At 47.5% G+C, this 27,709-nt stretch overlaps 1 protein-coding gene across 1 annotated transcript; it reads left to right on the forward strand.

The window, feature by feature from the left end:
• The first annotated feature begins 22,106 nt into the window (after window positions 1–22,106).
• LOC119362561 (cellulose synthase-like protein D3) lies at window positions 22,107–26,119 on the forward strand. The gene is made up of 4 exons (XM_037627803.1): window positions 22,107–23,858; window positions 23,948–24,907; window positions 25,014–25,344; window positions 25,442–26,119. Exons 1-4 carry the CDS (start codon window positions 22,242–22,244, stop codon window positions 25,897–25,899), a joined length of 3,366 nt encoding a protein of 1,121 aa, XP_037483700.1. The 5' UTR covers window positions 22,107–22,241; the 3' UTR covers window positions 25,900–26,119.
• The last annotated feature ends 1,590 nt before the right edge of the window (window positions 26,120–27,709 follow it).

The following is a 27,709-nucleotide window of genomic DNA, read 5'->3' on the forward strand; positions in this document are numbered from 1 at the left end:
TGTTTTTTCCATATTTTTTAACAGTATATACACAAGTAAACTATCACGATTCACGTATAGCTACACGGGCTTAAAAAAGTTCGGCCGTGGCCGCTACGCATGTACTGTAGATCAGTCAAGGTGCTTGTTTGTGTGCTTGGTTTGAGGCTGGCTTTGCACGTACGAGAGAACGACAGGGAACTTTGAATTTTTTGAAAAAGGGGACAAATTTGAAATACTACTCCCTCTGTCCGAAAATACTTGTCGAAAAAATGAATGTATATAGACGTATTTTAGTTTTAGATACATTCATTTTTATCCATTTCTTCGACAAGTATTTCGGACGGAGGGAGTAATATTTTCTAAATATGTTGAACATTTTTCAAACATATTTTGAATTTTGAACAAAACTTTGATTCCAATTTTCATGAAAAAATGCGAACATTTTTTAATTTTTTAGTCATTTTGAAAGTTTTATTTCTGAACATTATTTAGAAAATGTGAACAATTATTGAAATTCCGAATTTTTAAATGAAAAATATTTTTAAAAAGACATTGAACATTTTCAAAATTTGTGACTTTCTGAAAAGAAAAGGGAAAAATAATCAAATAGACCAATTGCATGTTAATGGTGAACTTGCAACTAGGACAAAAAAGTTTCGGCCCAGTTGTAAGTCGGTTGTGGATTTGCAACTCGAATAAAAAAGGTCAAGCCCAGTAGTTAGTCAATGATGGACTTGCAATTGTGTCATAAAAAACTTGGTCAGTTGCGAGTCAATGATGGACTTGCAACTTAGGAAAAAACATAATCTAGGGTCTCGTTGCATGTCAATAGGGAACTTGCAACTGGTTAAAAATGGTCGACCTAGTTGTGAGTCGATGGTTGACTTGGAACCGGTATAAAAAAAGGGAGACCCAGTTGTGAGTCGATGGTTGACTTGCAACTGAGACCAAAAAATGTTGGACCCCCAGTCGTGAGTTGAGGGTGGACTTGCAAGTGGGAGAAAAAAGGTCGGTTCCCAATTACGAGTCGAGGATGAGATTGCAACTACGACAAAAAATGTCGGGCCCTAGTTGCGAGTCAAGGATGGACTTGCAACTAGAAGGAAAAAAATGGTTGGACCCCAGTTGCGAGTCAAGACTGGACTTGCAACTGAGACAAAAAAAGACCCGGCCCCAGTTGCAAGTTGAGGGTGGACTTGCAACTGGTACAAAAAGGGTCGGGCCCGAGTTGCGAGTCGAAGATGGACTTGCAACTGGGACAGAAAAGGATGGGCCCAAGTTGCGAGTTAAGGGTGGACTTGCAACTAAGACCGAAAAAAGGTCGGTCCCTAGTTGCGAGTCGTGGGTGGACTAGCAACTGGGACAATAAAGATTGGGCCCCAGTTGCAAGTCAAGGGTGGACTTGCAACTGGGATAAAAATAAACGGTGAGCCCTATTTAGTGTCGATGGTAGACTTGCAACTAGAACTACAGAAAATTATGATACCAGTTGCAAGTCGATGATGGATTTGTAACTGAGGCAACTATAAACTATGAGCCCTAGTTGCGAGTTGAGGGTGAAGTTGCAATTGGACAAAAAAAGTATAGTGCTGGTTGAACTTTGGTGGCTTTTGGCTCTGGTTTCACGAAGGTGGAAAAAAACTGGAGACAAAAAAACTACATAGAAATGGGCCCGGATGGAAAGGAAAAATTGAACAAAGAAATTGAAAAGAAAACACTTGGATGTGCTATGCACAAAACTGAAACGAGACAAGTCAAAGAAAAAGGAAACAATAATGAAAAAGTTGAAAAGTTGCACATGATGGGCCACTGGGCCTCTTGCACAACACCATGCTTTCGACAGAAAAAAAAATAGAAATCATAGTTGAAAAATTGAAAAGTATGCTTAAAATGCAATCTAAAAACTAAAAGCAAAACTGCTGGTAAAAGGAATGAGAATTGGAGTAGTCGTAAATAGGGAGCGGCAAATAAGGACAAACAACATGATAAAAAAATGTGCTCGTTCAACCATTCAATTCTCATGGCAGCCCACCGAAAAGCACAAAACAAAAAGATGCACATCTCTCTACACAGACCGGGCCCAAACACAGACAAAGACCAGGCCCAGATGGAAACAAAAAGAGTGGAACAACTAGACACGCTGAAAACAATGACACGCTGAAAACAATGACACGCTACACACGCACGAAAGTGGAACAACTAGGCATCACAAAATTCATCTTTTTTTTAGAAAAGGAGGATGACCTCCAGCCTATGTATCTGGGCGATGCATACGGCCACTTTATTAATTATTCTCATACGATCTTACAAAGCCATACAACAATAAGACTAAAGTCACCGCCTAAGCAACAACTGTCGCTACACCTATCCAATTAATAAAGGGGCGCAGATAGTCTGGGCCTAATACCAAACAGACATCGCAGCCAAACCTAAACATCTAAGACCAACCAGGAAGCCTGCCGGGTATGGGGCACCAACCAGTCTGGCGCACTCCTCAACCAGGACGCCTGCCGGGTATGAGGCTGCCGCAGCCACCTGCCATCAATACATCTTCAGAGATGTACTGTTCCATGTACCGTGTCAGGTCTCTCTGCCATCGACGCCACCACAACGCCCGACAGCGTCGTCCCCTTGCGCGAGTCCATACTACCACAACGAACTCCGAATCTGCACTACGCCACGCCATCAAGATCCATCACCATTAGTGTGTAGGATGAAGCACCGCTCCACCAAAGAATCCGTCCTATGATCCCTCAATCACGTGTGTACCTCCAAGAATGACGCCCCCAAGGGCGGAACGACACCAGAGCGCCGCTGTCATCCGATCATCCAATTTAGTGTTTCCCCCAGAGGTAGCAGAGAGTGGCCTTGAACTTCTCCACGGCGATGCCTTCAAGAAGGGAACGACGCAGCTAGCGCCGCCACCGCCGGTCTTAGCAGACGCCGAAGGCAAGTTTTCACCCAGATCAGTTCGAAGGGATCCAACTCTCGTGCACGGGCCGCCGTCACCACTAGCACCACCAGGCAGAACCGTGGAGCACCGTCGGATCGGCGAGCCACCGGCACCACCGCATCCAGATCACCGACCACGCCGGGCCGCCGCCATCCCCAGCGCCGTCCGGGTCAGAGACGGAGCCGCCGACCATGCACAGGGACCACCGCCGCCTGCACACGTCGGAGCGCCGCCGAGAGCCCTGTGCCCGCCACCGCTTGCCGAGGGCCCCCGTTGCGCGCCCCGAGCGGACTCCCACGCACACCAGGGGAAACTGCCGTCACCCCCAAGCCCGCGCCGACACGCTCCGCCTCGAGCGCGCCGCAAACCACCGCCGCGATTCGCTCGCGCCAGATCCAGCAAACCGTGGGAGAAGAGATCGCACCGCCGCCGACGCCGACCGGGCTTTGCCCAGCAGCGCACCCTGGCAGCAGCGAGGAGGAGAGGTCGGGGGAGGGACGAGGATGCAGCGGCGCTAGGGTTGTAAATGCATGAAAAATAACAAATAAAGTTAGAAATGGTTGTAAATTGATGATGTGGCTTTGAATGGTGCATTTTGAACACAGAAAAACAAGGGGGTTCAAATAAGTTCAAAAGAAATAAAATCCCTTTGTAATAGACGAGTTTCCGTATGAAACCCTCATACTACGAAGGAGATTGTCTGTTTTGTACATGAAGTGCATCCAGTTTTTGCCGTAAACCTCTTTACTTTCTTGCACATGCTATGTGGGTGAAATGATGATACCATGCCAACTTGGAACCTTTTTAGAGTTCATTTCAAATGCTTTTCAATTTCATGGTCTTATAGCTCAAAATAATCAGTAAATGCATGAAAAATAACAAATGATGTCACAAAGGGTTGTAAATTGATGATGTGGCTTTGAATGGTGCATTTTGAACACAGAAAAACAAGGGGGTTCAAATAAGTTCAAAAGAAATGAAATCTCTTTGTAATAGACGAGTTTCCGTATGAAACCCTAATACTTCAAAGGAGATTGTGTCGTAAGCCTCTCTACTTTCACGCACATGCTATGTGGGTGAAATGATGATACCATGCGAACTTGAAATCTTTTCAGAGTTCATTTCAAATGCTTTTCAATAGCTCAAAATAATCAGTAAATGCATGAAAAATAACAAATGAAGTCAGAAACAAAATAAAATAAAATAAATAAGTAATTTGAAACAAAATAATATAAACTTTAATAAAATAGATAAGTAGAAACAAACAAAAAACTTTAATAACATAAATAAAATTTATGAAACTAAAATTATCAAAGTATTTTCTGTTCAAAACATTATAAGCAACTTCTAGTATTATTGAAACTAAAATTATATAAAATTGATGCAAATAAAATTATCAAAGTATTTTCTGTTCAAAATCATTAAAAGCAAAAAGAATTTTCATAAAGAACTTTTTTTGTTAGAAACTTTAATAGCAAAAAGAATTATCATAAAATAAAATTAATAAGTAATTATAAACAAAATAAAATAAAATAAATAAGTATTTTGTTGTAAGTAAAAACAAAACAAAATAAATAAAGCAAAAAAGAAAACAAAAAAACTGCGAAAAAATAAAAAAATTGCCACCAACTGGGCCACCACGGCATGAATACGACTAGAAACCCATCCACGGGCCAGGATTCAGGTCCGCAGTAGGCCCAGAAGGCCCATCAGGCAAAGCAGTAGTAAGTAGGCCCGTAAGCCTGCAGTGGAGAGGAGCTCGAGAGGGGTGCGGCAGTGGGGCTTATAAACCACTGCACGCCCCTCTCAACTAGCGAGGTGGGACTAAACTTTGGCCGCGACGCGGGCAGCACAGGGGCCTTTGGTCCCGGTTGATGGCACCAACCGGGACTAAAGGGGGCATTGGTACCGGTTGCTGCCATGAACCGGTACCAATTGTTGGAAATATGCCCTAGAGGCAATAATAAAAGCATTATTATTATATTTCCTTGTTCATGATAATTGTCTTTATTCATGCTATAATTGTGTTATCCGGAAATCGTAATACATGTGTGAATAACAGACACCAACGTGTCCCTAGTGAGCCTCTAGTTGACTAGCTCGTTGATCAACAGATAGTCATGGTTTCCTGATTATGGACATTGGATGTCATTGATAACGAGATCACATCATTAGGAGAATGATGTGATGGACAAGACCCAATCCTAAACATAGCACAAGATCGTATAGTTCGTTTGCTAGAGTTTTCGAATGTCAAAGTATCTTTTCCTTAGACCATGAGATCGTGTAACTCCCGGATACCGTAGGAGTGCTTTGGGTATGCCAAATGTCACAACGTAACTGGGTGACTATAAAGGTAGACTACGGGTATCTCCGAAAGTGTCTGTTGGGTGACATGGATCAAGACTGGGATTTGTCACTCCGTATGACGGAGAGGTATCACTGGGCCCACTCGGTAATGCATCATCATAATGAGCTCAGAGTGACCAAGTGTCTGGTCACGGGATCATGCATTACGGTACGAGTAAAGTGACTTGCCGGTAACGAGATTGAACGAGGTATTGGGATACCGACGATCGAATCTCGGGCAAGTAACATATCGATAGACAAAGGGAATAGCGTACGGGGTTGATTGAATCCTCGACATCGTGGTTCATCCGATGAGATCATCATGGAGAATGTGGGAGCCAACATGGGTATCCAGATCCCGCTGTTGGTTATTGACCGGAGAGTCGTCTCGGTCATGTCTGCTTGTCTCCCGAACCCGTAGGGTCTACACACTTAAGGTTCGGTTACGCTAGGGTTGTAGGGATATGTATATGCAGTAACCCGAATGTTGTTCGGAGTCCCGGATGAGATCCCGGACGTCACGAGGAGTTCCGGAATGGTCCGGAGGTAAAGATTTATATATGGGAAGTCCTGTTTCGGGCATCGGGACAAGTTTCGGGGTTATCGGTATTGTACCGGGACCACCGGAGGGGTCCCGGGGGCCCACCGGGTGGGGCCACCCATCCCCGGGGGCCACATGGGCTGTAGGGGGTGCGCCTTGGCCTGCTTGGGCCAAGGGCACCAGCCCCACAAGGCCCATGCGCCTAGGGTTTCCAAGGGGGAGGAGTCCTACTAGTGGAAGGCACCTCCTAGGTGCCTTGGGGGGGAGGGAAACCCCCCTAGGCCGCCGCACCCCCTAGGAGATTGGATCTCCTAGGGCCGGCCACCCCCCTTGGCACCCCTATATATAGTGGGGGAGAGGAGGGACTTCACACCTTGAGTCCTTGGCCTTTGGTTGCCTCCTTCTCCCTCCTCAACACCTCCTCCACCTCCATAGTGCTTAGCGAAGCTCTGTCGGAGTACTGCAGCTCCATCAACACCACGCCGTCGTGCTGCTGCTGGTGCCATCTCCCTCAACCTCTCCTCCCTCCCTTGCTGGATCAAGAAGGAGGAGACGTGGCTGTTCTGTACGTGTGTTGAACGCGGAGGTGCCGTCCGTTCGGTGCTAGGATCTCCGGTGATTCGAATCACGTCGTGTTCGACTACATCATCCCCGTTCTTTGAACGCTTCCGCTCGCGATCTACAAGGTACGTAGATGCATCCAATGACTCGTTGCTAGATGAACTCCTAGATGATCTTGGTGAAACGAGTAGAAATTTTTTTGTTTTCTGCAACGTTCCCCAACAGTGGCATCATGAGCTAGGTCTATGCGTAGTTCTTCTTGCGCGAGTAGAACACAATTTGTTGTGGGCGTAGATTTGTCAACTTTCTTGCCGTTACTAGTCCTTTCTTGCTTCAGCGGTATTGTGGGATGAAGCGGCCCGGACCAACCTTACACATACGCTTACGTGAGACCGGTTCCACCGACTAACATGCACTAGTTGCATAAGGTGGCTGGCGGGTGTCTGTCTCTCCTACTTTAGTTGGAGCGGAATCGATGAAAAGGGTCCTTATGAAGGGTAAATAGAAGTTGACAAATCACGTTGTGGCTTTAACGTAGGTAAGAAAACGTTCTTGCTAGAACCCTAATTCAGCCACGTAAAAACTTGCAACAACAATTAGAGGACGTCTAACTTGTTTTTGCAGCAAGTGGTTTGTGATATGATATGGCCAAAGTTGTGATGAATGATCTATATGTGATGTATGAGATGTTCATGCTATTGTAATAGGATTCACGACTTGCATGTCGATGAGTATGACAACCGGCAGGAGCCATAGGAGTTGTCTTTATTCTTTTAATGACCTGCGTGTCATCGAGAAACGCCATGTAAATTACTTTACTTTATTGCTAAACGCGTTAGCCATAGTAGTAGAAGTAATAGTTGGCGAGCAACTTCATGGAGACACGATGATGGAGATCATGATGATGGAGATCATGGTGTCAAGCCGGTGACAAGATGATCACGGAGCCCCAAGATGGAGATCAAAGGAGCTATGTGAAAATGGCCATATCATGTCACGTTTATTATTTGATTGCATGTGATGTTTATCATGTTTTGCATCTTGTTTACTTAGAACGACGGTAGTAAATAAGATGATCCCTCACAATAATTTCAAGAAGTGTTCCCCCTAACTGTGCACCGTTGCGACAGTTCGCTGTTTCAAAACACCACGTGATGATCGGGTGTTTTATTCAGACGTTCACATACAACGGGTGTAAGACAGATTTACACATGCAAACACTTAGGTTGACTTGACGAGCCTAGCATGTACAGACATGGCCTCGGAACACAGAAGACCGAAAGGTCGAGCATGAGTCGTATAGAAGATACGATCAACATGAAGATGTTCACCGATGTTGACTAGTCCGTCTCACGTGATGATCGGACACGGTCTAGTTTAACTCGGATCATGTAATACTTAGATGACTAGAGGGATGTCTAATCTAAGTGGGAGTTCATTAATATTTTGATTAGTTGAACTTAATTATCATGAACTTAGTCTAAATATTTTACAATATGTCTTGTAGATTAAATGGCCAACGTAGTCCTCAACTTCAACGCGTTCCTAGAGAAAACCAAGCTGAAAGACGATGGCAGCAACTATACGGACTGGGTCCGGAACCTGAGGATCATCCTCATAGCTGCCAAGAAAGATTATGTCCTACAAGCACCGCTTGGTGACGCGCCCGTTCTCCCTGTAGGACAAGATGTTATGAACGCTTGGCAGGCACGTTCCGATGACTACTCCCTCGTTCAGTGTGGCATGCTTTACAGCCTAGAGCCGGGGCTCCAAAAGCGTTTTGAGAGACATGGAGCATATGAGATGTTCGAAGAGCTGAAAATGGTTTTCCAAGCTCATGCCCGGGTCGAGAGATATGAAGTCTCCGACAAATTCTTCAGCTGTAAGATGGAGGAAAACAGTTCTGTCAGTGAGCACATACTCACTATGTCTGGGTTGCATAACCGCTTGACTCAGCTGGGAGTTAATCTCCCGGATGATGCGGTCATTGACAGAATCCTCCAGTCGCTTCCACCAAGCTACAAGAGCTTTGTGATGAACTTCAATATGCAGGGGATGGAAAAGACCATTCCTGAAGTATTTGCTATGCTAAAATCAGCAGAGGTAGAAGTCAGGAAGGAACATCAAGTGTTGATGGTCAATAAAACCACTAAGTTCAAGAAAGGCAAGGGTAAAAAGAACTTCAAGAAGGACGGCAAGGAGGTTGCCGCGCCCGGCAAGCAAGCTGCCGGGAAGAAGCCAAAGTATGGACCCAAGCCCGAGACTGAGTGCTTTTATTGCAAGGGAAGCGGTCACTGGAAGCGGAACTGCCCCAAGTACTTAGCGGATAAGAAGGCCGGCAAAACAAAAGGTATATGTGATATACATGTAATTGATGTGTACCTTACTAGTTCCCGTAGTAGCTCCTGGGTATTTGATACCGGTGCAGTTGCTCACATTTGTAACTCAAAGCAGGGGCTGCGGAATAAGCGGAAACTGGCAAAGGACGAGGTGACAATGCGCGTCGGGAATGGTTCCAAGGTCAATGTGATCGCCGTCGGCACGCTACCTCTGCATCTCCCTTCGGGATTAGTTTTAAACCTTAATAATTGTTATTTAGTGCCAGCTTTGAGCATGAACATTGTATCGGGATCTCGTTTAATTCGAGATGGCTACTCTTTTAAATCTGAGAATAATGGTTGTTCCATTTTTATGAGAGATATGTTTTATGGTCATGCTCCTATGGTGAATGGTTTATTCCTTATGAATCTCGAACGTGATGCTACACATATTCATAATGTGAGTACCAAAAGAAGTAAGGTTAATAATGATAGTCCCACATACCTGTGGCACTGCCGCCTTGGTCACATAGGTGTCAAACGCATGAAGAAGCTCCATGCTGATGGACTTTTAGAGTCTCTTGATTATGAATCATTTGACACGTGTGAACCATGCCTTATGGGTAAAATGACCAAGACTCCGTTCTCAGGAACAATGGAGCGAGCAACCGACTTATTGGAAATCATACATACCGATGTGTGCGGTCCAATGAGTGTTGAGGCTCGCGGTGGCTATCGTTATGTTCTCACCCTCACTGATGATTTAAGTAGGTATGGGTATATCTACTTAATGAAACACAAGTCTGAAACCTTTGAAAAGTTCAAGGAATTTCAGAGTGAGGTTGAAAATCAACGTGACAGGAAAATCAAGTTTCTGCGATCAGATCGTGGAGGAGAATACTTGAGTCATGAGTTTGGCACACACTTAAGAAAATGTGGAATAGTTTCACAACTCACGCCGCCTGGAACACCTCAGCGTAATGGTGTGTCCGAACGTCGTAATCGCACTCTATTAGATATGGTGCGATCTATGATGTCTCTTACCGATTTACCGCTTTCCTTTTGGGGCTATGCTTTAGAGACTGCCGCATTCACTTTAAATAGGGCTCCGTCGAAATCCGTTGAGACGACACCGTATGAATTATGGTTTGGGAAGAAACCTAAGCTGTCGTTTCTAAAAGTTTGGGGATGCGATGCTTATGTCAAGAAACTTCAACCTGAAAAGCTCGAACCCAAATCGGAAAAATGCGTCTTCATAGGGTACCCAAAAGAAACTATTGGGTACACCTTCTACCTCAGATCCGAAGGCAAGATCTTTGTTGCCAAGAATGGGTCCTTTCTGGAGAAAGAGTTTCTCTCGAAAGAAGTAAGTGGAGCTTGATGAAGTATTGCCTCTTGAACTGGAAAATGGCGCAACTCAAGAAAATGTTCCTGAGGTGCCAGCACCGACTAGAGAGGAAGTTAATGATAATGATCAAGATACTTCTGATCAAGCTCCTACTGAAATTCGAAGGTCCACAAGGACACGTTCCGCACCAGAGTGGTACGGCAACCCTGTCTTGGAAATCATGTTGTTAGACAACGGTGAACCTTCGAACTATGAAGAAGCGATGGCGGGACCGGATTCTGACAAATGGCTAGAAGCCATGAAATCCGAGATAGGATCCATGTATGAAAACGAAGTATGGACTTTGACTGACTTGCCCATTGAACGGCGAGCCATAGAAAATAAATGGATCTTTAAGAAGAAGACAGACGCGGATGGTAATGTGACCATCTATAAAGCTCGGCTTGTCGCTAAGGGTTATCGACAAGTTCAAGGGGTTGACTACGATGAGACTTTCTCACCGGTAGCGAAGCTGAAGTCCGTCCGAATCATGTTAGCAATTGCCGCATTCTATGATTATGAAATATGGCAAATGGACGTCAAAACGGCATTCCTTAATGGTTTCCTTAAGGAAGAATTGTATATGATGCAGCCGGAAGGTTTTGTCGATCCTAAGAATGCTGACAAAGTGTGCAAGCTCCAACGCTCGATTTATGGGCTGGTGCAAGCATCTCGGAGTTGGAACATTCGCTTTGATGAGATGATCAAAGCGTTTGGGTTTACACAGACTTATGGAGAAGCCTGCGTTTACAAGAAAGTGAGTGGGAGCTCTGTAGCATTTCTCATATTATATGTAGATGACATACTTCTGATGGGAAATGATATAGAACTCTTGGACAGCATCAAGGCCTACTTGAATAAAAGTTTTTCAATGAAGGACCTTGGAGAAGCTGCTTATATATTAGGCATCAAAATCTATAGAGATAGATCAAGACGCCTCATAGGTCTTTCACAAAGCACATACCTTGATAAGATATTGAAGAAGTTCAATATGGATCAATCCAAGAAGGGGTTCTTGCCTGTGTTACAAGGTGTGAAATTGAGCTCAGCTCAATGTCCGACCACGGCAGAAGATATAGAAGAGATGAGCGTCATCCCCTATGCCTCAGCCATAGGTTCTATTATGTATGCCATGCTGTGTACCAGACCTGATGTAAACCTTGCCGTCAGTTTGGTAGGAAGGTACCAAAGTAATCCCGGCAAGGAACACTGGACAGCGGTCAAGAATATCCTGAAGTACCTGAAAAGGACTAAGGAAATGTTTCTCATTTATGGAGGTGACGAAGAGCTCGTCGTAAAGGGTTACGTCGACGCTAGCTTCGACACAGATCTGGATGACTCTAAGTCACAAACCGGATACGTGTATATTTTGAATGGTGGGGCAGTAAGCTGGTGCAGTTGCAAGCAAAGCGTCGTGGCGGGATCTACATGTGAAGCGGAGTACATGGCAGCCTCGGAGGCAGCACATGAAGCAATATGGGTGAATGAGTTCATCACCGACCTAGGAGTCATACCCAATGCGTCGGGGCCGGTCAAGCTCTTCTGTGACAACACTGGAGCTATTGCACTTGCCAAGGAGCCCAGGTTTCACAAGAAGACAAGGCACATCAAGCGTCGCTTCAACTCCATTCGTGAAAATGTTCAAGATGGAGACATAGAGATTTGTAAAGTACATACGGACCTGAATATAGCAGATCTGTTGACTAAACCTCTCCCTAGAGCAAAACATGATCAACACCAGAATTCCATGGGTGTTCGATTCATCACAATGTAACTAGATTATTGACTCTAGTGCAAGTGGGAGACTGTTGGAAATATGCCCTAGAGGCAATAATAAAAGCATTATTATTATATTTCCTTGTTCATGATAATTGTCTTTATTCATGCTATAATTGTGTTATCCGGAAATCGTAATACATGTGTGAATAACAGACACCAACGTGTCCCTAGTGAGCCTCTAGTTGACTAGCTCGTTGATCAACAGATAGTCATGGTTTCCTGACTATGGACATTGGATGTCATTGATAACGAGATCACATCATTAGGAGAATGATGTGATGGACAAGACCCAATCCTAAACATAGCACAAGATCGTATAGTTCGTTTGCTAGAGTTTTCGAATGTCAAAGTATCTTTTCCTTAGACCATGAGATCGTGTAACTCCCGGATACCGTAGGAGTGCTTTGGGTATGCCAAACGTCACAACGTAACTGGGTGACTATAAAGGTAGACTACGGGTATCTCCGAAAGTGTCTGTTGGGTGACATGGATCAAGACTGGGATTTGTCACTCCGTATGACGGAGAGGTATCACTGGGCCCACTCGGTAATGCATCATCATAATGAGCTCAGAGTGACCAAGTGTCTGGTCACGGGATCATGCATTACGGTACGAGTAAAGTGACTTGCCGGTAACGAGATTGAACGAGGTATTGGGATACGACGATCGAATCTCGGGCAAGTAACATATCGATAGACAAAGGGAATAGCGTACGGGGTTGATTGAATCCTCGACATCGTGGTTCATCCGATGAGATCATCGTGGAGCATGTGGGAGCCAACATGGGTATCCAGATCCCGCTATTGGTTATTGACCGGAGAGTCGTCTCGGTCATGTCTGCTTGTCTCCCGAACCCGTAGGGTCTACACACTTAAGGTTCGGTTACGCTAGGGTTGTAGGGATATGTATATGCAGTAACCCGAATGTTGTTCGGAGTCCCGGATGAGATCCCGGACGTCACGAATAGTTCCGGAATGATCCGGAGGTAAAGATTTATATATGGGAAGTCCTGTTTCGGGCATCGGGACAAGTTTCGGGGTTATCGGTATTGTACCGGGACCACCGGAAGGGTCCCGGGGGTCCACCGGGTGGGTCCACCTGTCCCGGGGGGGCCACATGGGCTGTAGGGGGTGCGCCTTGGCCTAATGGGCCAAGGGCACCAGCCCCACATAGGCCCATGCGCCTAGGGTTTGAAGGGGGAAGAGTCCTAGGAGGGGAAGGCACCTCCTAGGTGCCTTGGGGGGGAGGGAAACCCCCCTTGGCCGCCGCACCCCCTAGGAGATTGGATCTCCTAGGGCCGGCCACCCCCCTTGGCCCTCCTATATATAGTGGGGGAGAGGAGAGACTTCATACCTGAACGCCTTGGCCTTTGGTTGCCTCCTTCTCCCTCCCCAACACCTCCTCCTCCTTCATAGTGCTTAGCGAAGCTCTGCCGGAGTACTGCAGCTCCATCAACACCACGCCGTCGTGCTGCTGCTGGTGCCATCTCCCTCAACCTCTCCTCCCTCCCTTGCTGGATCAAGAAGGAGGAGACGTGGCTGTTCCGTACGTGTGTTGAACGCGGAGGTGCCGTCCGTTCGGCGCTGGTCATCGGTGATTTGGATCACGTCGAGTACGACTACATCATCACCGTTCTTTTGAACGCTTCCGTGCGCGATCTACAAAGGTATGTAGATGCATCCAATCACTCGTTGCTAGATGAACTCCTAGATGATCTTGGTGAAACGAGTAGGAAAATTTTTGTTTTCTGCAACGTTCCCCAACACCAATGCCTTGGGTATATAATTAGCACTTGTGAAAATTTTATTTCAGTTCGTCTTCCCTGCCCGACGCCCTAGCGCTACTCCTCGTCGCCATCGACGTCGCCGCCGTCGCCTCTGCCCCGCGCCCGAGCCCCTGCCCGCGGACCGCCCCGCGCGCCGGTGCCCTCGCCGCCCTGCCGTCCGACGCCGTCGCCGCGCCGTCCCTACCTACGACGTCGTCGCCGCGTTGCCCCTGCCCTCAACCATGTCGTCGCCGGCGCCACGCCGCACCGGTCCCTGCCCCGCGCCTGAGCCCCTGCCCGCGGCCCAGCCCCGCGCGTCGGCGCCCTCGTCGCCCCCGCCGTCGCCGTCGCCAGCCGCCCCCGCCGTCGCTGTCCAGCGCCGCCCCTGGTTAATTTTTATTTTATTAATTATGTTTTCTTTAATTTTTATTAGATTTTTATATGTTTTTAGATTTTCATATATGTATGTATGTATTTTTTAGATATATGTATTTTTTACATGTTTTTTGGATGTATGTATGTATTTTTTCATTTGTAATTAATGATGTTTTATAGTATACATATATCTATATATGTTCTCTGATTTAGTACGTACATTTTAGGTTAGTTTAATTTTTAGAATTTTTTTAAATATCTAGCTATAAGAAAGGAAGAAGAAGAAAAAGAATGAGAGAAGAAAAAGGAAAATAAGAAGAGGAAGAAAGGAGAAGAAGAGGAGAGGAAGAAGAGGAGAAATAAATAAGAAGAGGAAAAAAAGAAAAAGAAGAGTCTATTTTTTTCTTCTTTCTCCTCTATTCCTTTCTTCTTCTCCTTTTTTTTCTTCTTTTTTTTCTTCGATTGCTTCTCTTCTATTCCTTTCTTCTTCTCCTCTTTATATTTCTTCTTTTGTCTTCTTATTTTTTATCGGGTATGTCATTGTCGATATACCCCCTCCTGAGAACTTCAACATGAGGGAGGAGGGTACCGATATACCCCCTCCCCGATAACATTATTTTCTCATGTATATGTATGTCGCGTCGTTGTCGATATAACCCCCTCCCGGATAACTTCGACATGAGGGGCGGTCGATATATATACCCCATCTCGACCGTGATAACTTATACCACGGGAGCACCCCCCTCGGCCCTCTCGCTCGACCAAAACTCTCGAGGACAACCAAACCCTAGAGAAAAAACGATGTTGGTCTCCTACCCCCTCCCGCCGCACCCCTACCCAACAAACTCTCTCGAGGCCACCCAAATTTACCAAGTTAAAAGAGCATTGTCGTCGAGGCCACCCCAAACCCTTGAAGCGTTGTGTCAAGTCCACCCCAAACCCTTGAAGCGTTGTCTAGGCCACCCCAAACCCTAGAGAAGTAGCGTCGAGGCCACTAACATGATTCCTTATTGTGATTAGCTAGCTAGTTCTACGTTTGCCACTAATATATATCCATCTGTACCATGTTTGAATAATAATTGACATGTTGTAAATATTTGCAGAAACTATGGAGCACTCCCAAGACGAAGCAACAGAAGTGATGTTGGGGGACATAATCGCACAAGGAAGTGATGTCGTTGCGTCATTTCTCAACGACACCGATGGTCAGGAAGGACTGGGTGAAGAAGAGGGCTATGTTCATGATGGCTCCGGTGACCCATTAATGCCGGTACAAGAAGAGGGCTATGTTCATGATGGCTCCGGTGACCCAATGGAAGTACAAGAAGGAGACCGTGCTGACTGCTCTGGTGACCGAACCGAGTCCGGGCAGGTATATATATATTAGTTAAGCCCGTGCTGACTAGTTAATTGATGCATTCATTGTTTTCATATGTACACATATTAATTAACTCTCGTCTTTCTTCTTTTTTCTCTAGCCCTCCGGATCGAGCTCAACTTCGGTAAAGAAACGAGGCCCGAAGAAAAAGTTGCACTCAGATGAAAGGTTTGAAATCACAGCAATCGCGCGATGGCAAGCCGATTGAACCCATCTGAACAAGGGATGCATTTCGTGCTCAGTGTGGGGTTCTTGTTAGGGACAAGATCCCGATCAGTATCCATCAATGGTTAAAGCCAAAGAAGGAAGACCCTGAGGTGTCGACGTCTTATGTCTCCGATATGTAGAAAGAAGATCTTTAGACAACGCTTAAGGCAAATTTCACCCTACCGCCAGAGAAGGATCCAGAGAAGCCAGTTAAAGAGGAATTGATCAAGTCTCATGCTCTTAAGAAGATGGGAGAACTATTTAGGAGGTGGAAGAATGAGCTGAAAATGTTTGTCGACAAAGAAGAGACACCAGAATTCACCGGCCGGTTTGAGAAGATCAGAGATCAATGGCCCGCATTTGTGGCCCACAAGACATCGGAAAAGAGTAAGAAGATGTCAGCGACAAACAAGATTAATGCTGCGAAGAAGAAGCATCACCATCGCACGGGGTCAGGTGGTTACCTCAAAGCCCGACCTTTGTGGGACAAGGCTGAGAATGACCTGATTGCTAAAGGGGTCGAACCAGAGACATTGAGATGGCTAGACCGTTGCCGAACTTGGTTCTTTGGGGTTGGCGGAACCTTGGACCATGTATCAGGAAAGTGCGTTTGGACGGAAGAGCAACTGCGAATACCCGTCAGGAAGCTTCAGGAGTATATCGAGAAAGCGCAGGAAGGGACGTTCATTCCAGACAGAGAGAACGACAAGCTCACAATGGCCCTCGGAAATCCTGAGCACCCTGGACGGACACGAGGCACGCCAGGCTCCCTTCCGTGGAAGGCTGGGTTTCCGGACGCAGGGGGTTACAAAACCCAGGAGAGGAGGAAGAAAGTGGAGCATAGCCAACTGCAGGCGCTGCACGAAAGGGTACAAGGGCTAGAGGAACGAGAAGTAGATCGCAGCAAACGACCTACCGAAGCTTCCCCTGAAGCTACCCCGCCATCTCAGCGGAGAAGCAACTTGGCTTCCACCGAGCAGACTCAGCAGCTGGAGCCTGTCTTCACGGGCTACCCCGTGGATGCTATCACAGAGTCTCAACATTGCCACCTTATGATGCGATGGATGACATTGAAAGTCAAGGCGGCTGTTGGCTCTGTTATACCTAATGAACCTGGCTCAACCTACCACAGCCAGCCAATTCCAAAAGGATATGCTAGGGTGATGGTGGATCAAATAACAGATGGATTTGAGGACCTTGAGCTTGACCACCCTACGGGTGAAGGGGAGATTCGGCTGGGTTCTTCTCTAAAGACTCCATGCCTATGGCGGAAGGAGCTCATCAACCTTCCGAACTGGACACCTCCGCCTCCTCCTCCTCCTCCGGCGAGTCATGGCACTCCGTCTCCTCCTCCGCCTCCTCCGGCGAGTGATCAGGGCACTCAGCCTCCTTCTCCGGCGCGTGGCGGCACTCCGCCTCCTTCTCCGCCTGCGCCGGCGTGCCCGAGCAGCCAGCTGCCTCCTCCTTCTCCGCCTCGCCAGCAAGGGCAGAAGAGACCCGCCGCCGCCCTGGCTGCTCCATCACGTCGTAGTCCTTCTCCTCCGCCTTGTAAGCAAGCACGAAAGAAGACAACCGTAGCTGCTCTGTCTTCTCCGGCGTCTAGCAATACAGCCAAAGGCGGGAGGCAATACAGATACGGTCCATCATTCAAGCCTCTAGAGAAGTTACCATACGAGAGGACCGAGGAGGAAAACGCGAAGATCGTGTGGACCGAAGTGAAGGACTTCTTTGAAGGGTTGAAAGCAAAGAGACATCCACCTCCGGGGGAGAAGGTAGATCCGGTGAAAGCAAAGCGCACTATCGATGCCCTGAGGAAACCACCAAAGTCTCCATCGAGAACCAACTATGAGCGCATTACTGAATAGGCATATCTCCAAGCGAAGCGGTCGGGAAGTACTGTCAGTGATCAAAGGTTAAAAGAACGAGCAGCTGGGAAAAAATTGCCCAGCTCGGCGAACAAGCAAAGCAATCGTGCCCCCCGCTTAATGTGTCTAGCGATATCGTCGCTAATGCTCCGGGGACGGTGCCCGGTTATAGCAATCTTAGAGATTACTTGCCTGACGATGTACATTTTGATTTCTTGGAGGTGGACGAACACATATATGAGTACGGGAAGCCTCTCGTCAAAGATGAAAAATCTCTAACAATGATGATGCGAAGATTCCATAATTGGTACATGAAAACCTGCAGAGAGTCTAGGGGGACGAATACTTTGTATCTGAGAATTAAAGAGGAGCACGACCTCATTGGAAATGATCTGTTACATGTTCCATTTGAGGAGTTCTTCGAGTTCTTCAATCAAAAGGCCCTCGATAAATTAATGGTCTTTTGCTACTGTCTGTAAGTACTATTTCTGTCATTAAGTCTCTATATATAGCTCAACTCTTTCATTGCATGTATTTATAATTAATTATCCTCACTATATTATGCAGATTGAAGATCGTCGAGTGCAAAAAACAAGAAATGTATGATATTGGTTCATTAACACAAATATCATAGATGAATTTCAGGTTACAAAGAAGGTCGAAGAGGCCAAGGCCAACATGCTACAATCGTTGATCAAAAATCAAAACAAAGATTTAATACTTTTTTCTTATAACTTCGAGTGAGTGTTACTGTCATGTGCATATTCGGTTTCCCTTATTACTCGAGCAAGGTTATAGTAATGTAATTGATGAGTTATGCATGCGTGTGCAGCTTTCACTATGTTCTTATGGAGATTAAGCTTGAGCGGGGACTAGTAACCGTCTTAGACTCGAGACGAAAAGATCCCGAAACCTATGCGGACATGACTAAAATGCTCAACAAGTAAGTTCAATCGATCATTATCGCACCATATCGGCAATTTTTTGTTCATTTCCTGTTGTCTCAAGTAATAATAATTATTTTCTTTGTCTTGCAGGATTTGGAAACAGTTCACCGCAGAAGCTCCGGGACTGCCGAAGGAGCTGCGATATACATACCCGAAAATAAGTACTACTAGCTAGCTAGTTGCGCGCATCTCCCGTTGATTCTATAGCTATACTTTCATCAATGCCATTTATAATGCTTCATTATCAGTTTGATTGACCTCTATTTCTCGTAAAATGCTTGTGGTAGGAACAAGGGTATGATTTCTGTGGATACTACGTGTGCGAGTTCATCTACAACACGACTTTGAAAAATAAGCGGGGCTACTCTAAAAGACAATATGAAGTGCGTAAGCAATAATATTCACAATTTCATTTTATTACACCATCATTTCTGTTGAGTTTCATTCATATATATGTATTAACCCCCTTCTTCAAATTAGACGTGGCAGATGCGGAATAAACTCCTACCACAAGATCGCATGAAAGCAATTCAAGAGGAATTGGCGGGATTCTTTATTGACCACGTCATCAATAAAGCCGAAGAATACCATGTGAAAATTGATTTCAAATGCCAGGGGATTGTAAGAGATCTTACATATTGTATATATGTATGTAGCTAGTAGAGTCGGATAGATAATACGAAAGCTTGTTGTTCGACCAATCTCTCGGAGAAGGAGAGGTCGATCGATCACTTCTCTCTGTATGCATGACGAACTTCTGTACTTATTGGTTTCCTTCATTTTCTTACTAGTTAGCGTGTCGAAGGCCTCTCTATGTACAGTACGTAGCGTCGACCAAGCACGGACATAAGAGATGACATTTCTCTCTATTAATTAGCTAGCTAACACAATATATGAAACACCTAAATTAACCCCTCAAAACCCCCAAACCCCCCCCCCCCCTTCAAAAAAACAAAAAATCCAGCCCCTGAAATGCTGACGCGTGGATGCCTTTTGGTCCCGGTTGGTGCCACCAACCGGGACCAAAGGCCCTCCTGCCTAGGCTCGCCGCACCGGCCAGGTGGAGGCCCATTTGTCCCGGTTTATGCAAGAACCGAGACTAAAGGTATAGGGCATTAATACCGACACTTTAGTCCCGGTTCAAAAACCGAGACTAATGGCCCTTACAAACCGGGACTATAGGTCCTTTTTCTACTAGTGTATTAGCAGCGCAGCTAGCTAACGTACGAAACGTTGGCTACGAAAACAGTTTTAAAATGTTGCTTACGAAACATGACAACAAACAACTCACGGAAAAAAACAAAGCCTGCGTGCACGAATCTTAAAGCTTCGCATCAAACGGGTTAGGAGTTAGATGTGATATAAGTAAGGACTGTGCTAACGACCAGTCGACTGGTCGTTAGCGACAGATCCGGACGATTCCACCCACCTACGATCCGCTTCTCTCGATGTGGAATCGATCCACCGCATCTTTTTTTTCCTTCTAGCGCAATAAAAAGAATTGGCAGAAGTTGGAATCGAACCCACCACATCTTGGTAGACCACAGTAGTTCGCAACCACCCGGTCTAGATTGAGCCAGTGAATAGATTAAGGTTAGATAGTATTTGTACTGCTACTTAGCGTGACCTGGAAACGAATAATTTTTCTTTCTTTCCTTTTATATTTTTTATCCCATATAGATGGCCCGGCTGCTCTGTTAATATTTACAACATCATGGTAATTTTAACATAGTAAAAATTGTTGACATATCATGGTAACTTCATTGTAAAAAGCATGCCAGGGTACACAAGTTTTTTTTGCGAGGGTACAAAAGTTATCAACCATTTGGTGCGTAACTTATCATGCTTTTTATACATAAGTTACCGGGGAATATTTTAAATATTTTTCTTGGGTCAGAGATACGGCTGGGTGTTGTACAAAATTATTATACTTTGCAGTCTGTAAAAATCATGATATTTACACAAAAGTTATCAAGAGATGTTTTTTTTTAAATCTAGGTCAACGTTATCGTGGTGTTTGTACATAAGTTATCATGACAGCGGTACATAAATTATCATACTATTTATATAGTAATTATTAGGGTACGTTTCAAGCACTCCTCGCGTTGAAATATTACCGTCATATTTGTATTTAAATTATCAGGACTGCAGTGCATAAATTATCATGTCATTTACACAACAGTTACCGAAGTAATGTTTTCCAAAGAGAAAATTTTCACAGTCAAAGTTATCGGCTATGTTGTGTGTATATTATCATGTTATTTGCACAGAAATTACCGGTGTATGATTTCCAACAACTTTTATCCTAGGGTCAAGGAGTTACCACGGTGTTCGTGGGTTATCAACTTTGTTGTGTGTATACTACCATCCTATTTACACAGAATTTATCAGGGGTTGTTTTTCAATATTTTTTCTTGGGTCAAATGGTTACCAGAGTGTTTGTAAGTGAGTTATCAACTTTGTTGTATCTATATTATCATGTTATTTACATACAAGTTACCGGACTAGCTTATTTAACATTTTTTTGAGTAGAAAGGTTACCATGGTGCTTGTACGCGAGTTATCATCTTTGTTTTTCTTATATTACCATGATATTTGCACAAAAGTTACCGGGGGTATTGTTTTCAACAACTTTCATTCTGGGGTTAAAAGAATTACCGTAGTGTTTGTATGTGAGTTATCGGCTCTATTGTGCGTATATTAATATCATATTTACATAAAAGTTACCGGGGTTTGTTTTTTCACTAAATTTTCCCCCAGTCAAAAGTTACCGGCTTTATTGTGTGACCACGGTTGTTTGTTATATTGTCAGATCGTGCGTAAATTACTGTGTTATTTACACAAAATTAATGTGTATTATCCTGTTGTTTAGACAGAAGTTATCGGCATATGTTTCAATATTTTTTTCCGGGTCAGAATTACCAATGGTATTTATATGTAAATTATCAGATCTACTATGCATAATCGTGCTATTTACCCATAAGTTATCACGGTCTTTGCATCATAATTTACTAGGTCCACATGCGTCAAATACCATGCTATTTACACACAAGTTCCCGGTTTTGTCGCCTGAGAGTTGTTTTTCCTTTCCACTCATTTAATAAGTTATAAAAACATGTAATCTTTGTGTAAAACCAGAAGAGAGAGTTAGCTCAGTTGGTTGGCGTGCTATGGCCTCAACCAACAGGTTCTAGGTTTGATTCTTGCTAGCGCCATTTTTTTCTTTTCCACGCGCGAGACTGAAAAAAAAACCAGATCGAGCAATTGTTGCGCGGGAGACTGAAAAAAAAATTTGGATCGAGCGATAAGCGGATCGAGCGGTCGAGCAATTGTTGCGCGGGAGACTGGAAAAAAATTTGAATCGAGCGATAAGCGGTCGCCAGATCGTACGTGCCTGTTGCAAACCACCAGTCGGCAGGAAAATAGCATTGTCGTATAAGTAAATGTGAAATAGCAAAGCTGCTATCTTTTTCGAGTCACTTTCGAGAAATTTACATGGCTCCAAAGCAAAAACCATTTGGTTCATGGTTTCTTCTCCTTCACCACACAAGCTCTCGGCCAAACCTGGCACATCTGCTTTGTGCCTTAATATAGCCATCTCTTCTTCGAGGCAGGAGACCGGGTCTCCCCCGCAACGACCACCGCACGCGCGCGCGCAGGCCGCCTCTACCCACCATATCCCTCCCCTTACCGCGCCCATACATTTTTTGCAAACCGTCGCCATGGACGAGCACACGGGCGTGGCGCCGTCCAGTTGAACAACCATCCCAGCCATGCGCGCAACGGGTGCAAGAAAGAAAGCAGCGTGAAAGAAAAGAGAGGAGCTAGGAGAACATGTCGAAGGCGCCCAGGAACCCCGGCGGCGGGTCGGCGGGCGCGCCCAAGTCGTCGTCCGGGCAGCCGGTGAAGTTCGCGCGCCGGACGCCGAGCGGGCGGTATCTCAGCCTGTCGCGCGAGGACATAGACATGGAGGGCGAGATGGGGCCGGACTACGCCAACTACACGGTGCACATCCCGCCCACCCCGGACAACCAGCCCATGAAGGACGGCTCGGAGCCGACGGCCGTGGCGATGAAGGCCGAGGAGCAGTACGTGTCCAACTCGCTCTTCACCGGCGGGTTCAACAGCGTGACCCGCGCCCACCTCATGGACAGGGTCATCGACTCCGACGTGAAGCACCCGCAGATGGCCGGGCCCAAGGCCACCCGCTGCGCCATGCCGGCCTGCGACGGCAAGGTCATGCGCAACGAGCGCGGCGAGGAGGTCGACCCCTGCGAGTGTAGGTTCAAGATCTGCCGTGACTGCTACCTGGACGCGCAGAAGGACGGCTGTCTCTGCCCCGGGTGCAAGGAGCACTACAAGATCGGCGACTACGCCGACGACGACCCGCATGACGTGTCGGCAGGGAAGTCCCTGCTCGCCCGGAACCAGAACGGGGAGTTCGACCACAACCGGTGGCTCTTCGAGAGCTCCGGCACCTACGGCTATGGCAACGCGTTCATGCCCAAGGGCGGCATGTACGAGGACGACCTGGACGAGGACGGCGCAGGCGGCGACGGCGGCATGCCGGCGGACTTGAGCCAGAAGCCGTTCAAGCCGCTGACGCGGAAGATACCGATGCCGACGTCGATCATCAGCCCGTACCGGATCTTCATCGTCATCCGGTTCTTCGTGCTCATCTTCTACCTCACCTGGCGTATCCGCAACCCTAACATGGAGGCGCTCTGGCTCTGGGGCATGTCCATCGTCTGCGAGCTCTGGTTCGCCTTCTCCTGGCTTCTCGACATGCTCCCCAAGGTGAACCCCATCAACCGCAGCACCGACCTCGCCGTGCTCAAGGAGAAGTTCGAGACGCCCTCGCCGTCCAACCCCCACGGCAGGTCCGACCTGCCGGGCCTCGACGTCTTCGTCTCCACCGCCGACCCGGAGAAGGAGCCGGTGCTCACCACCGCCAACACCATCCTCTCCATCCTGGCCGTGGACTACCCCGTGGAGAAGCTCGCATGCTACGTGTCCGACGACGGAGGCGCGCTGCTCACCTTCGAGGCCATGGCGGAGGCCGCGAGCTTCGCCAACATATGGGTGCCATTCTGCAAGAAGCACGACATCGAGCCCCGCAACCCAGACAGCTACTTCGCCCTCAAGGGAGACCCCACCAAGGGCAAGCGGCGGTCGGACTTCGTCAAGGACCGACGCAAGGTGAAGCGGGAATACGATGAGTTCAAGGTGCGAATCAACGGCCTCCCGGACTCGATCCGCCGCCGCTCCGACGCCTTCAACGCCCGCGAGGACATGAAGATGCTCAAGCACCTCCGTGAGACCGGCGCCGACCCGTCGGAGCAGCCTAAGGTGAAGAAGGCTACCTGGATGGCCGACGGCACGCATTGGCCGGGCACCTGGGCCGTGTCCTCGCCTGACCACGCCAAGGGTAACCACGCCGGCATCCTACAGGTACTCAATCTCAATCATCACGCCGGAATTTTGCCAAGTTGTTCCCATGCATCAAACATGTTAATCGACATGCATGGCATGGCATGCAGGTGATGCTGAGGCCGCCGTCGCCGGACCCGCTGTACGGCATGCATGACGAGGACCAGCTGGTCGACTACAGTGACGTAGACACCCGGCTGCCGATGCTGGTGTACATGTCGCGGGAGAAGCGGCCGGGGTACGACCACAACAAGAAGGCAGGCGCCATGAACGCCCTGGTGCGGTGCTCCGCCGTCATGTCCAACGCGCCCTTCATCCTCAACTTCGACTGCGACCACTACATCAACAACACGCAGGCCATCCGCGAGGCCATGTGCTTCATGATGGACCGCGGCGGCGAGCGCATCTGCTACATCCAGTTCCCGCAGAGGTTCGAGGGCATCGACCCCTCCGACCGCTACGCCAACCACAACACCGTCTTCTTCGATGGCAACATGCGCGCGCTCGACGGCCTCCAGGGCCCCATGTACGTCGGCACCGGCTGCATGTTCCGTCGCTTCGCGCTCTACGGCTTCGACCCGCCTCGGACGGCCGAGTACACAGGCTGGCTCTTCAAGAAGAAGAAGGTGACCAACTTCAAGGACCCCGAGTCGGACACGCAACAGCTCAAGGCGGAGGACTTCGATGCGGAGCTCACGGCGCAGCTGGTGCCCAGGCGGTTCGGCAACTCGTCGGCAATGCTGGCGTCCATCCCCATCGCCGAGTTCCAGGCGCGTCCAATCGCCGACCACCCCGCCGTGCTGCACGGAAGGCCGCCAGGCACGCTCACCGTGCCACGCCCGCCGCTGGACCCGCCCACTGTTGCCGAGGCCGTCTCCGTCATCTCCTGCTGGTACGAGGACAAGACCGAGTGGGGAGACCGTGTGGGATGGATCTACGGCTCCGTCACAGAGGACGTGGTCACTGGCTACCGCATGCACAACCGCGGCTGGCGCTCCGTCTACTGGATCAGCAAACGCGACGCCTTCCTTGGCACAGCCCCCATCAACATGACCGACCGTCTGCACCAGGTTCACTCCTTTCATTCGAACCATGAATTAAGTTGATGTATCATAGTAAAAAAGTTGATCACCTATACCTGTGTTACCGGTGAATGACTATCAAACCATCGATCAGGTGTTGCGTTGGGCGACGGGGTCGGTGGAGATCTTCTTCTCCCGGAACAACGCGTTCCTGGCATCGCGGAAGCTCATGTTCCTGCAGCGGGTCGCGTACCTCAACGTCGGCATCTACCCGTTCACCTCCATCTTCCTGCTCACCTACTGCTTCATCCCGGCGCTTTCCCTCTTCTCCGGGTTCTTCATCGTGCAGACGCTCAACGTCGCCTTCCTCTTCTACCTCCTCACCATCACGGTCACCCTCATCGCGCTCGGCATCCTCGAGGTCAAGTGGTCAGGCATTGAACTCGAGGACTGGTGGCGCAATGAGCAATTCTGGCTCATCTCAGGCACGCACATCATGAATTCTGATACTGACGACCTAGCTAGGATCCCGATACTGACCTGACCACCACGTGTGTCTTTGCACAATTAATGTGATGACAGGCATAAGCGCGCACCTATATGCGGTGGTGCAGGGGTTGCTCAAGGTGATGGCCGGGATTGAGATCTCCTTCACACTGACCGCCAAGGCGGCGGCTGAAGACAACGAGGACATCTACGCGGACCTCTACGTCGTCAAGTGGTCATCGCTGCTCATCCCGCCCATCACCATCGGCATGCTCAACATCATCGCCATCGCCTTCGCCTTCGCCCGCACCATCTATAGCGACAACCCACGGTGGGGCAAGTTCATCGGCGGCGGTTTCTTCAGCTTTTGGGTGCTCGCTCATCTCAACCCATTCGCCAAGGGTCTCATGGGCCGCCGCGGCAAGACACCCACCATCATCTTTGTCTGGTCAGGCCTCATATCCATCACCATCTCCCTCCTGTGGGTGGCCCTCAGTCCACCGGAGGCGAACTCCACCGGTGGTGCACGAGGCGGCGGATTCCAGTTCCCTTAAAATAGGGTGATGGAAATGTTACTTCCCTGGTGTATGTATTGATCCTCGAGCATGAATGCATGCCAGCACCCATCCAGATGGTGCATTATACAATACATGATACGTGAGTTAGCAAAGTTGTTGTGTTGTGTTCTCCAATACTTGTTCTCTCGTAGACTTAAGCTTTGTGTATATGTATACTTGAAACTTGAAAGGATTGGGTCAATGTTTCCGTAGAGGAATGGCCTTTCTAAAGCTGAAATTGGTCGAAGAAAACTAGTAGTGCCATGGATCGTAATATGTGGTGAACGTTAGAATTTTGGTTTTGCTATTTTTCAGTCGAGTGATTTACAGTTGGTCTTCATTCAAATTTGTGACCGCTCAATCTTGCGCAGATATTCGTGCTGGGAGCTGGTGTCTATTTTTTTTAGGGTAACTAGGGACTTTATTGAAAGTTCAAAGCCGGAGCAATACAAGCAATGTCTGGCAAGGTCCCTAGCCACAGACGGCGACCAGAGGGAAACGCTGAAGCCGCCTTAGCAATGGCGTGAGCTTCCAAATTTGCTTCCCTACACTCATAACAGAAACTAATTTTTACAAAGTCACTCATCGACTCCTTTATTTCATCTATAACAAGCGAGTAAGAAGAAAAAGTTCCTCCGTTTAAATCCATCACCACTTGCAAGCAGTCCGAAGCTATCATCGCATGTGTGACGTTCAGGTCTCTCGCCGGAGCAAGTGCCTCGCTGCAAGCACGAGCTTCAAGGCTCGCTGCATCCACCACGCCGTCAATGGTGACCGCTGACGCGCCAAGATAGTGACCATCTTTGTCCCTGCAGATCGCTGCGGCCGCCCCCATCCTCCCATTGCGAGATATAGCCCCATCAACATTAATCTTTACTTCATCATTTCCTGGTGCAATCCACCTATGAACTCGATTCTCTGTACTTGTAGTGTTACCCGCTGGCTTCATAGATGCTGCTATGTTCAGGTCCTCCAAATATCGGTTTATGAAGCTGAAAGTAGACAAAGGGCTTTGAAATTCATCATCATGTATGGCTCTTCTCCTCGCCCACCAAATAGCCCACATTGATATGAGTATTTTTGCTAGGTCTTGCTGGTTCATCGATTCAAACAGCCAGAATAGCCACAACCTTGCATCATCCGATCTATTGGATAGCAGAACCTCGACAATCTCCTCGTCTCCCAAAGCCCAAACTCTACGTGCCATCCGACAATCAAAAAGGGAATGCCTCCAGGAGTCATTTTCTGCACCACATATGGAGCATGCTGGAGTGGTAGCCATCTTCCGTTGGTGTCTCGTGGAACCTGTGGGCAGTGACATATGCGAAAGTCTCCAAACGAAAACCCTCACCTTGGAAGGTACCTGAGTTTTCCATAAGCGCGACCAAGACTTCTTTTCCTGTGGCAAGTTTGAGTGTCCCGCCCTGTGCTCCAACCAATCTTCTCTTTGGTGTTTAATGCCACTAATCATCCTGTAGGCCGATCGAACGGAGAAAGAGCCCCTCTGCTCGTAGTGCCATGCCCAAAAGTCTGGCTGCACCCTCGTGCTCAAGGGGATGTTCAAGATTACATCCACATCTGGCTCAATAAAATGCTCATCTAACAGTTGTCTGTTCCATGAGCGAGTAACCGGATCAATCAACTCTGAGACCCATTGTGGCGGATTAGGTGTGACATGGCAAATCGGTCTCAGCTTAAAATCGCGTGGCAACCAGTTGTCGTTCCAAATATGTGTTTCTGCACCTGAACCGATTCTTCTCATTATACCCAGCTCCAAAATGTCTCTCCCTTCCACAAGAGATCGCCA

Source organism: Triticum dicoccoides, chromosome 2B (genome assembly GCF_002162155.2).
Source record: "Triticum dicoccoides isolate Atlit2015 ecotype Zavitan chromosome 2B, WEW_v2.0, whole genome shotgun sequence".
NCBI classification, from domain to species: domain Eukaryota; kingdom Viridiplantae; phylum Streptophyta; class Magnoliopsida; order Poales; family Poaceae; genus Triticum; species Triticum dicoccoides.